General features: G+C 39.1%; 1 protein-coding gene and 1 long non-coding RNA gene across 2 annotated transcripts in view; one reads left to right on the top strand and one right to left on the bottom strand.

Moving 5' to 3' along the window:
- LOC125439256 overlaps nucleotides 1–10444 on the top strand; it is a 25162-nt gene extending 14718 nt beyond the window's left edge. The window contains exon 3 of the long non-coding RNA XR_007245509.1: nucleotides 10261–10444. This is a non-coding gene — a long non-coding RNA (uncharacterized LOC125439256). The remainder of the gene's footprint in view (nucleotides 1–10260) is intronic.
- XKR9 (XK related 9) overlaps nucleotides 1–13537 on the bottom strand; it is a 17503-nt gene extending 3966 nt beyond the window's left edge. Inside the window, exons 1-2 of the mRNA XM_048508271.1 lie at nucleotides 13427–13537; nucleotides 9170–9650 (exon numbers count right to left, since the gene is read on the bottom strand). Coding sequence (XP_048364228.1) covers nucleotides 9170–9453 — 284 coding nt within the window. The 5' untranslated portion in view covers nucleotides 9454–9650; nucleotides 13427–13537. The remainder of the gene's footprint in view (nucleotides 1–9169; nucleotides 9651–13426) is intronic.

Below are 13537 nucleotides of genomic sequence, written 5' to 3'. Positions count from 1 at the left end.
TATACACACACACATACCAACACACCGGAACTGGTGGGAATATATATACACACACATACCAACTCTTTCCTTAACTGCTTCTAAGGAAGTTCAAGCTACTTGTACTGCTTCTGAGATCTCCCGGTGTCCTCTACTTGGACTCTATTTCCTCGCAATTCTGTTGAAACTGGATTACTTAAAATATCACGGATCTTTTGCGACACATGGACACTTTATACGTCTGAGATACTACTGTCTCTAGGCTTCTCCAGACACCTAAACTGTAAAACAGGAACTGGTAACTAATAAGTATGCTATAGTGCTTTTGCCCATAGAGGGCCTCTTAAAGGGCCAGGGTCTAACTAAGGTTCCCTCCCACAGAATGCTATACAAAAAGCAACTAAACTCATTGTAAGGGTACAACTGAGGCTTAAATAAGGAAAATAGTGAGGGTATCTCTGGGGGCATGGCATATATATACATATCTCCTCTTTTCCCATATCCTAGCACAGAAACCCCCAAACTTTTTAGACCATTCATAGAATCCTTGATTCCCCCATATAAAATAAATAAATATTATCCATAATATTTTTTATTTGTAGAACAATGTGTAACTTCCAGTTGTGACTACATACCAGCCATGCATCAATAAGCTGTAATTTAAATTTATTGTATCATTTTATGCATTTTTATTTCTTATTTCTTTGACCCCAAAAGTTTAGTGACCCCCTTTTGACTCCTAGGCATTCATTGACACCTTGGATAGTCCCATCAACCTCCAGGGGCTGATATCAGCCACTATGGAGACCCCTGTTCCAGTATATTGTCCCCCTTTTTATATCACAATTGTATATTAAGGGAAAAAATCACAGCTGAGGGACTTCTGAGGTGTCTAATGATATAGAGCACTTAAAGCATGCTCTTTTAAGATTGGATTGATGAGAAATATCCTTTGAAAAGTATCAATAATCATCAATTGAATATGATTAGGGAGGCCAGGCAATTAACTGGTACCAGTAGATTTGATCCCTTTCTCCAGTATTTAAGGATTTGCACTTGCAGCCAGTTTGTTTCCAAGCACAATTAAATGCTTTCACATTTAAACAGCTAGATGGTGAGGAACCACAGTATCAAAAGAATAATCTTCTGCCATAAGATACTTTATGGAGGTCAAGATCTGATTGGGCTATTGTGCACTCACTACTTTCGGCACAGCTTTGAAGTGGGATTTTCCTGCAGTTTTCCAAAGGGAAGTCCTCTGCTTCGAGGTGTTCCCAGTCATGCCAATCCAATCCGCCATTTTGTCCACCCACCACTTCCTTTTCATTCCCAGGCAACCTTCAGACCACAAGTGCACACAAGGCCATTGCCTACCAAAGCAAACTTTATCTGTAGTTGCACCCAAATTATGGAAAACTCTTATCTGGAAAGTCTCCTCGGGAATTCTTGTTGGTATCATTTAAGTATCATGTTTGTTTTTATCCTGCTAGAGATCTCAAGTTTCCAGAAATTCTGAAGCTATGACAGGGCAGGGGGAACTGAGTTGGGGGGTGTTAGCATGATTTGGAGGGAAAATTGAAACATATCCAATACAAGCCTAAACTTATTTTAATGTTTTAACAACAAAAACTTCATTATTTAAAGCTTGGCATATAAAATTAGGTAGGGGCATTTTTGATTGACTACTTGAGGAGCTGTTGATAGAATTCCATTTGGAACAAAGGCCGTTTCCGCACGAAGGCGGAAGCGGCCGGGTCAGCGTTTATGACGCCGACCCGACGACGCTAGGACCGTCCGCACGGACGGTCCTGGAAACAGCCGGGCAGCCAGCGCCGCGGAGCGCCGGCCCGATCCCGACCCGAGCTCAGATATCCCCGGGCCTCCAGCGCACGTCGCCCGAGGCTCCAGGGACAAGGCCAGAGAGATGCCGGGTGGGGGAGGCATCGTCGTAGCCGCTGCCGCTTCGCTTTGGCAGAGGCTTCGAGGCGGCAAGTTTCCCCAAAAGATGCTCTTCAAAGCGGCTCTGGGGAAACTTGCTGGTCCGCTGACGGCTGAGGCGGCGGCTTTGAGGGCGGCGCAGCTGTGCCCCCTGTGCGAATGGCGGCCTGGAGACGGCGTTTTTACCGTCTCCAGGCCGCCATTCATTGCCCGTGCGGAAACGGCCAATGTTTCTTCTACCATGTAAAGCTCTAAAATCACAAAGTCTTGGTTTCTAGCACTGCTTTTAGATGCTACATTACACTCTATTTTCCATATGTAATATGGCTAAAATCCAGTAATGTAAATCCTTCTGCTCAGGTAAAGTTTTCAGTTGTTGGAAGAGAGAAATTACCTCTGTATTTGTGAAGTTTCATCTGCTGTAGTTATCAATGGTAACTCCAGAAATACAAACTCCTTGGGACATCAATTCTCAAGATGTGAATTTCCTGAGATACATCATGTGCCATTAAGAAATAATACTCTAGAATAGAAATGCTTGCTAATCGCTTTAACAGCATTCTCTCCTCTCTTTAAGTAATGAGTCTTTAAGTCTAATTTAAAATAATAATATATTTCATGACTAATGAATTGCCTTCTGACAAACTCTTTCTGCCTGAAATATTTCTATTTCTTTTGGGAGTCATAGATTTTATTCTCACTATCAAAACATATCATGCATCCTTTGGCAGAGCTGGAATGACATGCCTTCATACGCCTTTGCCAAACCTGTAAATTGGAGCAGCTTTACTGGATTCAACAACATTAAATTAGCTGATAAACAGGCTGTTTAACAAACAGGAGCAAGAAAAGTTTTTGAAGAAGTAGAAAGATGAATGTGTTCACTTCATTCATGTGAAATGTTTCACAAATAAGAAAATGCAAACAGACATAGAAGAAAGGCCACTTTGTAAACCTCGACTTCCTGCTCTTTCTCAAGATGACAAGGCCCTCTCCCTTCTTCAGTTTGTTATTTCTGCTTACAGTGGCCCATCCAAACAAATACAAAATCCTTCTGTGGGAATGTCTGAATAATGTTTTGAGGTTTACATGATGACAGCTTTGTGGTGGGCGCCAACTAGTTTTACAGAAGACTCCTACAGTTACTCTAGGGTAGGTTTATGTGGAAGGATGACGTTGGCCTCCATGCTTTTGATTCAACTGACATGGTTTCAGAGAAATACTGAAAATAACTTTTTCTACTGAAAATATTCTCAGCAACTGATTTGAGTACTATTAAACTATTTTTATACATCTGATAATTACACTGAGGATAAATAAGCTCTGGATGGAAATTCTACATACGTTCAGCATGATCGATTCAAAATTCTGACAACTATGTTGTTTGTTTAATCAAACCTCACTAAATTATTCACGTAACCCATCTTAAAAGTGCTAGAACTGAAAATAATATGAAGTCAATATGAACATCAGTTACTAAAACAAATAATTACCTACTAATTACCTACTAAAAGTTGGGGGAAGGATCAGAAATTTTAAAATTCAGAATCTGAATTATGACAGGTCATAAATGTCCCTCTCATTGCCTAGTGGATATAATTTATGGACAATATTGTTCTGCTAAAATAATGGGAATAAGTAGAGGTCTAACTTGCCAGTCTGTGTCTCTTTTGGCATCTTTCTATACACAAAACTTGGCCTCCCTGCACGCCTAGGCTGCCGCCACCAGCACCAACCGCCGCTCCCCCAGCGATCCCCTGCGCCCCCCGACGCCGAATAATTTTTTTTATATACACAAAACTCTTTACCAGCACAGCCCATCAGTACAGGCAAACTGAAAGTCTGATAAAGGAACATAATTCAAAAATTATGTCCCAGCATCCTCTGAGACATTACAAGGAAATTATGGTGCAGTTCTTGGATTAAGTGATGCGAGTGCTTGGGGTAACCCATCACACATCTGATGGTGATGCCATTTTCCATTAACTTATTTTTCTTTCTTTCATAGAAATCACTTGATGCAGCCCTTGAAGAAGCAGCAACAGCTGCAAAGTAGCAAACTAAAAATCTGTAACCTGATCCCTGTTCCTTTGATAATTCCTGCAACACAGAAAATATAGCAGCTTCTTATTGGCTTTGAATGTAATACCTAAAAACAAGAAAAATTTTCTCCAAAGTGGCTTCTTTGTGTTAATGCTGACACGTATTTATCTTTCAGAATGACAATATCCCATGCAGATGCAAACATCCATCCCAATTCTGCAGCTTTCTAAATTGTAGCTTTTTCACATGCACTGCTTACCACCGATTTTTCCAGTTAGTCAAACTTGTGTCTTGGAAACATTTTCTGTGAAATCATTCCACACACCTCATTTCCCTTCATCTCTTCAATTTCATTTATTCCACACACCACTGCTGAAAACATATTATTTCTAATGGTGATGGGATGTAATCCATGACACAGAAGAACAACCTTCCCCCTTTTTGTCTTTTGGGTAGGTGTTCTAGCGTTACTGTGCAGTTACATTGAACCAAAAAAATCAAAATCAAAAAAATGTCTCAGTATCCACATCTACCACTGAGAAGTATCCACACACATGGAAGCAAAAAAACCCCCCCTGCTGGAGCAGGTGCCACTACCTGAAGGAACAGAAACATGTAGCCCAAACTCCCCACACTCACACATTTTTGGCCCAATTAGAGTGGCAGTATCGTACCATGGTTACAGCAGCAGTCCTTGTCAATTTCACTTGCTCCTGACACAGTGCATCTTTACCTTGATATTATATTGCTAGTTCATATGAAATTGACAAAGCTGATCCAATCAACCATGCTTCTTTGTATCTGCCTCAACATTACACCACTATTTCAATATGACAGAGAAAAAAATTAAAAAATTAAAATTCCTTTGAAAATGGAAAAGAAGGGGGAGGAAAAAATGGGATCTTGGGCAACTACATGGGAGTGTGGTTAAGGGCTAGGTGTTTGATGGGACAGAGAAATAAAGACTATTTCAACATGATTGTATACTTGGGAGAAGCTGGCTTAAAAACAGATAGGGAAAAAACACTGTAAAAGTGCTTGGAAAAACAATGGAGAAAAATGAAGGGAAACAATTTCCAGAACCAAATGGAGGAAAATATGTGCAGATTTCAAAGGGGGGGAAAAGCAGTCGGCAAAAAGATTAATTGTAAACAACTTGTGAAGAAAGGGCCTGTGTTGGAATAAATCTGCTGTGGGACAGAGAACCTCCCAAGCTCACAGCTGGAAATCTTGATCAAATGTGAAATGACCTTTGGACTTCAGACAAGGATAGGCACAGAGCAAGGTGTTAACTGGATATCAGTGAGCATTTACCTAGCCAGAAATTATTGTGTTGCATTTTGCTTTCACTTCTTGACAGTCACTTGTATTTAAACAAAACTTCATCATTGGCTTTGTAGTAACACTCATTTAAATATATTAATTTTGAAAAGAAGTTTGATCAATGTACTTTGGGGATAAATTTATAAAAAAAATAAACAGGAAAAATATTGCACATAATATTTAGGTGTTTGTCCTTCAGTCAGTTAATTGAAGCAGTTGACTTCTTCCTCTGTCCTACCAGTACATGCTTTTAATTCATTCTAAGTTTCCATCTCCACCACTGTGGCTTCCTCAGAGCAGATCTGGGCTGTTCCGTTCAGGGTCCCAATCTGACTTTATAAACTCTCAATTTGACCACCAAGGGCTTGTCTTAAACCCGTCTGAGGTATAACGAAGAACGTAGAGTAGGAAACTGACTGTTAATGAGGACCTGATGATAGCAGACTTTGAACTTTTCTACACCCTGACCTGTTTTTATTGTTTAATTTGCTAAACTTGGCTTGTTGATCTTGTTTTATTGTTTTGGCAGTAAACTGCCTCAAACAAGTTCTGAACAGGCAGTATGCACATTTTTTAAAATAAATAAATAAATAAATGCAATCTCTGGTGTCCAAACAAATGTTCTACCATTAACAGCCTTCCTCAGGCCTTGCAAATTGATGTCTGTGGCTGATTCCCCACATTGAAAATATGCCTGGTTTCCCCCGGTTCCATAAAATCCCATACCTCTTAATCCTGGTCTCTCCCGCCTGTGTCTGTGGAGGGGTCGAGATAATGCCAGGATCAAAACCGCCACTTCCCTTTCCACGAGCCCATGATCTGCCCTGCGGCTCTCTTGTTTTGGCTGTTGTTTTGGGGTGGGAACATGAACAAGTGTCCCCTCCCTCTGCTTGAGGAAGAGAGTCCTAGCTTGCCCGGAGTCATGCGTTCTAAGCATATCCAGTCCACTGCCCTTTGATTGGCTGTGGTTTTTCAGCTTGAAGGACCAGTCAGGGCGGGAAAAATAAACCAGGATACTGGGCTTGCTCCCCATGATACTGGGCTCAGTCCGGGATTCTCAAAAAGATCCACCTTTCTGGCAATTTTTGAAAATCCCAGGATGAGGGGGGGATAGCAAGGGGCACGGCCAGAACAGACATGATTTAGGGCTGGAGCCATGGGAAGAACTTCCACAAACCGGGATTTTTAAGATGAGAATCCCAGGATATTTTCCCTGTGGGGATTTGGCCTGCAGCTTCCATGATTGAATCAATCTATTTCATGGCAGGCCTTCCTCTTTCCTTGCTGTCTTCAATTTTTCCAAGCATTATTGTCTTTTCCAGTGACTCTTGTCTTCTCAGAATGTAACCAAAGTACAATAGCCTCAGTTCAGTCATTTCATCTTTTAGGGAGAGTTCAGGCTTATTTGTTTTTTAGGCAGTCCATAGTATCGGTGAAATTCTTCTCAAACACCCCAATTCAAAAGAATCAACTGTCATTCATTCTATCAAAATTATATTATTTTAAAGATTTCAATTCCATATTTTGAAGAAAAATAATTGTACAAATACCCAAACAATTTAATCAGGACATATAGGGAATCTGATTCTTGACAATGTATAATAGTAACATCACTATATTTTAATAGTCAAATTGCTACCCTCACAACAATCACAAGAGCAGCAAAACCAGGTCACCTCAGGCAAGTAAAGAAATCTCTATATACTTGGTGAGCTTCCCAGTTACACTGCAAAAGGTGAGAACTGATCACATAGAAAAGACAGCCTGTTAACAAAACAGCCTGATGAAGACTAAATATGCTCCAAGAAATATTGAGAGCTGTTGTATGTCAATCCAATTTTTAAAAATCATAGAAGGGAAATTTCCCTAGTCAAGCCACTTGAAGCTCATGAAATTTTGGAGGGGGGGATTTAGACAGATGAAGCAGAATTTCTATATCGGGGAAGGGGAAATCCTTCCTACAATTCTTTTCCGTTCCCTGCTTGTGTTATATGATATTGCCTATGCAGTTTCCTTAGTAATGATTTAGCTGTCATCACTTGTCCACATCTTTTTCATTCTGAGGGAATGCAAAAAAACAAAAACAGTGATTGTGTAGGGCTCTTGTTATTGTTGTCTTCTTAGTATAACAAATATGCTAATTGCAAATGACTTTAGTATTCCCAGCCTCCACAGCTAGCAGCTAGCATTCACAACCTCCAAATTGATCTCTCCCTCTTTATGACAAAAACTAGAGCCAATTCATCTGCCCAAGCTACAGAATTAACTTCACTGACTGGGGAATTGGATCCTGCTAGGCCTCGATTCTTTGATTTGGGGTACTCACCTAAATCAGCATGAATTATGCATTAGTAGAGCATCTAGACATTTCTATTTCGCCCCGTTTATCTAGCACCATTCAAGATATAAGGACATTTGTAACTTTTTATCTGACGTGTTCTGGTTGTCCTCCTCCAAGAACCAACAAATACGGATAAATTCCTAACAGACCAAACTGGAATGTCCCTAGACTTAGCTGAGAAGATTCCAAACAGTGAAATATACAAGGTCAACTCCACAACCCAGACACAATTGTATATATTATGTTGCATGCCTAAGAATATCTTCATTCGATTATTAGTTAGGAGCACTCTTGTGTCTGACAATGTTGGCATCATATCAACAGCTCAGTTAAAAGCTGCTGTAAAGCATCACCCGATCTTACATTTAACTGCTTCATCTGGACCTCTCTATGTAAACACATCCTTTGAAAACACCCTTGAATTTTAAAGGCTTGTCAGGGCAGCTTTCCTGTGTTTGATTGTATTCACAAAAGCCCTTATACTGACAAATGGTTTCTGCCAAGCCTAGCCTAATTCTTGCTTCTCCAATCATTCAAATGCTCCTCAACTCCCAAGAAACGTTGAGTTGTCAGTCTGACTAGTTTTCATGCAACCACCACCACCTTCCTCAGCCCAGAACTGCTTGTCCACCCTGCCACATCCCCAGCCCGATGCACCAACCACAGAACCGACCTGCCCCCACTTCCATTTAAAATTGTTTGGTATGTGTCATGGTGCCTTTTTAATGTGCTCTCTTGCTCCCCCTAACTTTAAAACCTGGCTATGCCGCTGTTAGACAGCATGTGATAGCTTCAACCAACCCACAATGGCAGGCAATGTGAAGATGCTGACTAGACATTCTTGGAGCCTGAGAGTCCAATACAAAGGAATGTTGGGTTTCTAACAGACCAAAACCCAAGAAAAGTCACATTCCAGACATGTAAGAAGTGCACAGATGTTTGGCCCAGAAACGAGTGTAAGGATAGCATTGTGAGCCGTGAGGACTGGGACAATCCCTGGTGGGGAATCTTGGCCAGGACATCAGATTCCTAAATAGCAAGAGCCTTCATTCAGAGTATTTGGGAGTTAGGCCCTGTTAGCTGAAGAAAATATACTTATAATGCATTACACAACTATGTGGAATGTTTACACTGAAATAAAAGACAAAAGTAAGGTACAACCAGTGTTCTGTTGAAAGTAGTGGTATGATCAACAAATTTGCAGAAGATCAGGAGACCATGTCTGCAGCAAGGTCTCCACACTATAAGACCCTGGAAGCCAAGCATGGTATACATTAAAATCTATTAGTGCCCCTTAATACGTTCTATTCTGTTTTGCAAATTGTAGTAGGATAACTTCATGTTTCAACAAATCTGTTAGTCTTTAAGATCCCTTTTGATGCTGAATAATTATAACCACCTCATTAAAAGTCTTTTGCTGCACTATGATACATCCTATTCTGTGTTACAAATTCTAGTGGGATGACTTAATGCTTCAACAAATCTGTTAGTCTTTAAGATGTCACAAGTCTTCTTTTTGTTTTAAATTAAAAATTTGGTACTTACCTTGTAAATATTCCACCATGAAATAAATGTAATAGCCAAACCCAATTCAGCTTCTCATTGTTATCTTCTTTAAACCAAGCGTAACTGAAAAACTGGGTCACAAAGGATGAAAGAAGTACTACGGCCAATGTTAAGGAACACCAGAGATACAGTCCCTTGTTGAAATAGTTTGTTATTACCCAAACATCTATTCCAATGTCAGCGATATAAGTCCCGATTCCAAGAACCAATATAGCAAAGTCTTGCTTAGTAAACATCATTGTCTTCTTTTCATGATTGAACATTTAATTGCAGGTTATAATTATGATATTTCTTGACAATTTGGTACTTAGAAATAACACAGTAGTCTTTGTAGAAGAAACTGTGGCTTGGATTTATTGAGTTTATAATTAATCCTGTCCCATTACCAACAATTCATTTTGAAAAGTATCCATATGCATTCCACATGAAGCTTGGCAAGGTTCATTCTTACTGACGATTCCTGGAAAACAAATAAATAAGAAATTGATGAATTTTTGGAAGAAATTAATTCATAAGAACATAAAAATAATCTTTTATCACTTATATCATCAAGTACTTCCTGTATAATATTGGAAATATTAGGTAAATGGAACCAGTTCAAAATTAATTTTAAGGAAATTTGTCATGCTCCAAAGTGAACAACACAGTGAACTCAATCAAGGAAGCACATACCCCGCTTTGCAAGCCCTGAGAAATGCTGTTAACAATAGGACTTTTTGGAAGTCATTAATTTGTAGAGTCACCATAAAGTCAGAAATGATTTTGCAGCACTTAACACATACACACACACACACACAGTGAACAGCAAGACTGAAGAAGATCCCTGCATAATCTTTGACCAGTAGTTCTCTCTGAGCCTAACCTATTTCACAGGCTGTTGTGAGGATATAATGGAGAAGAAGAGAACAATATTGTAAACCACTATGAGCCACCACAGGAATAAAAAATGTGGGATATGAATATCTAAATCAATAAATAACTATAAATGTTTGCACAAATAAGGAAGCTGAATGCTCAAGAGGGCAGGTTTGCACACCAGTGGAGTGACTCACTTTGTGTTTTGCTAGCAGATCTGAGACAAAATCGCAACCAAGGCTGCACTGAAATTCTTCTGCATCCTATTAAGCCACTGTTTCACACTTTGGAGTGGATTTGTGGCACACTTGCCCAACAAATGAACAGCTCTGGAAGAGGAACTTTTCATTTTGATGATTTTTGGAGCAGATGTGCTGAAGAGGGGAACCCAGAGGAACAACAGTAGTAGAAGAAGAAGACTTTATTTACAGTCAATGACCAGATGTATTACAAAAACTCCAAAATATCTACAAACAAACAAAACAAGAATACAGATCTCTCTCCCGTATTCCAGCACTATCCCTCTATATATCATTATACTTAGTAAACACACCAAACAGCATAAGAATACTAAACAAAATAAAAATATCTAAGGGGGATACCATATTCAGATCATTTTTTCTTTTTCATAATGAATAGACAGAATTTTGCTACCCATTTAGTAGTAATTCTCCTTCTAACTTATCTTATGCAATAGTTTTTGACAACAAACTTTATCAGAACAATATGTCATTTTGTGTAGTAGATGTGACAGGCATTTTTTCCTTGCCTCCTCATAAAGGGGACACTTTATTAACATATGCTCTATAGTTTCTACAGACTTCAGAGAGCAGAACATAACCTTTACAGCGTAAGGTATCTTTTTGATATTCAACTATAAAACAGCAGAAGGTAAATACACTTCTTTAGGTAAAAGCTCTCCTTAGATCTTTGTTATTATCCAGATAAGTTAAATAAGGAACTTAGGGGCAGTAATATATTTCTGTGTATAGCATAGAGGGAAAATCTGAATATCTTGTAGATCAGACTGTAAGTGATACATCTTTGATTCTTTGGTGAGTTCACTTTTAAATTGATCCCAATTTTGATCATATGGATGTTATATGGGAGGCCACATTTATTAAGGCACTTCTCCATCTGCTTGAGCCCACCTAGGTTTACATAAGGATCTTTTTTTTGCTAGAAAGGGCCAGAGACCATTGAATCAGTGTGCTTTATCCATTTATATGCTGTTGTTATTATTATCGTCCTTCAGGCTCACATTACTCCTGTTCCAGGCTAATAAATGTATTTGAGACTCTGGAGGAGGCTGAAGGATTGCTCTTAAAATTTGGACTGTAGCCTTTCTAGCTGTGTGTCATACTCGATTGTGCAATCCCAAATAGACACCGTAGGAACAAACAGTAGTAGAAGAAGAAGACTCTACCTAACCAGTCCAAGAAATGATCAGGGTATTAGCAGAAGGCTCCAAAAATAATATCTACAACAAACAAAATAAGAATACAGATCTCTTCCGTGATTCCAGCACTATCCCTCTATATATCATTATACTTAGTAAACACACACCAAACACAGCATAAGAATACTAAACAAATAAAATATCTAAGGGGATACCATATTCAGATCATTTTTCTTTTCATAATGAATAGACAGAATTTTGCTACCCATTTATAGTAATATTCTCCTTCTTATCTTGTAATAGTTTTGACAACAAACTTTATCAGAACAATATGTCATTTTGTGTAGGTAGATGTGACAGGCATTTTTCCTTGCCTCCTCATAAAGGGCACACTTTATTAACATATGCTCTATAGTTTCTACAGACTTCAGAGAGCAAGAACATAACCCTTTGCAGCTTAAGGTATCTTTTGATACTTCCTTCTGCAGAAGGTAAATGTACACTTCTTTGCAGCATGCCTCCTTAGATCTTTGTTATCCAGGATAAGTTAAATAAGGAGCAGGGGCAGTGATATATTTCTGTGTATAGCATGAGGGAAAATTTGAATATCTTTGCCAGATCAGACTGTCGTGGATACATCCTTCATCTCAGTGCCCACTTCTAAATGATCCCACTCATGTGATGCTAGGATGCCATTGGCTAAGCAGCACTTCCACTTTGAGTCCTGGCCCAGGTCATAAGGATCTTGCAGAGAACACTAGTCCTAACAGTGCCGAAGTTTATTCCTAACCCTTCTGCCTGCACATCCTGCCCATTAAGTCGTGAGTCAGTCCTGAGTGTAGTCACACTCTGTTCAAAGTCCCAGATTCCTGCCTTCTCTAGCCTCATGCAACTTGCTCATATCCCAGTGTAGCACCCAACTTCACCATCTTCACAGCATAAGGCTTTTATTTGCTCAAACAAGAATTCCTGTATACGAGATAGCTGGGTTACTGTTTTCAGAATGGTAAAAAGTGATTTCCCGCTAACAACAAAACTTGTGTCTATATGATTCGGTGACCCCTGTGCTATTCCATCAAACAGCCCACAACATCTGGAAAAGCCCACAATCACTCTATTCCCCATTGAAACAGTCGTATACAACTGTTTTTCTTACCAGCATGATCACTGTCTGCCTGACCCTCCCTAATGGGCTGAGTTGCTACAGTTAACAGTGTGAAATCCTGACAAATAAATGTGTTTTATTCTTATAACCATTACCAACTCTGCCTATAAGCGAAAATTATCAGATTTCTTTAGGAATTTGTATTTTGCTTGTACAATTTAATCCCATGGTATTTAAAAATGACTCAAACCTTCTTTAAATTACTCGGGTATTATTAGTCTGTGTGTGTGTGTGTGTGTGTGTGTGTGTGTGTGTGTGTGTGTGTATGTTTTGTAAAGAGAGGGAATATGTATACAGGAAGTTAAAAACAACCATTTTGAAACTGATGCATTATTTCTACCTGACATAGGATTATATAAGCATAACAAATTAAGGAAGTACAGAAATCTCTTTCAGTATCATATTAGAAAAATATTTATGGTAACTAAGGCTTTTAAGCCCCCACCTATCTATAGCATTTTTTCTGTAGTAGGGTGACTAATGGCCAAAAACCACAGTAAAGAAGTAAACTCCCTGTTATTTCCTACTGCAGAATGAACATTTTTAAATTATCTAGGCAAACTAACATGTTTGTTAAAATGACAGAGATGCATACTTAATACACGCAATATCAGTTTTGAAAACCAGGGCAATACTTGCTATTAATTCAGCTGTCCTTTAACTCCTTGAGATCAATGGCACAAATCTACTTTTAGGGGTCAGTGTGTTGATTACACTGATGTGTAGATTTCCGCTCAAAGAATTACCAGAAAGTGATATTACCTAAATCAGTTGCTTGCTGGCAGCATATACAGAACACCATCACAAAAAGACTTACCTTAAAACTTGTCATGAAGTTCCGTAGAAAGTGTACAGTCTGTGAACAGGAGTTTTGAATGTTTAAAATAGTCGCACTGTGATCCTTGGCTGTTTCTGACTACAAAAAAAC

Source organism: Sphaerodactylus townsendi, linkage group LG09, assembly GCF_021028975.2.
Source record: "Sphaerodactylus townsendi isolate TG3544 linkage group LG09, MPM_Stown_v2.3, whole genome shotgun sequence".
NCBI classification, from domain to species: Eukaryota; Metazoa; Chordata; class Lepidosauria; order Squamata; family Sphaerodactylidae; genus Sphaerodactylus; species Sphaerodactylus townsendi.
The sequence above is the reverse complement of the archived record's forward strand: the minus strand, read 5'-3'. Positions and strand labels throughout refer to the sequence as shown.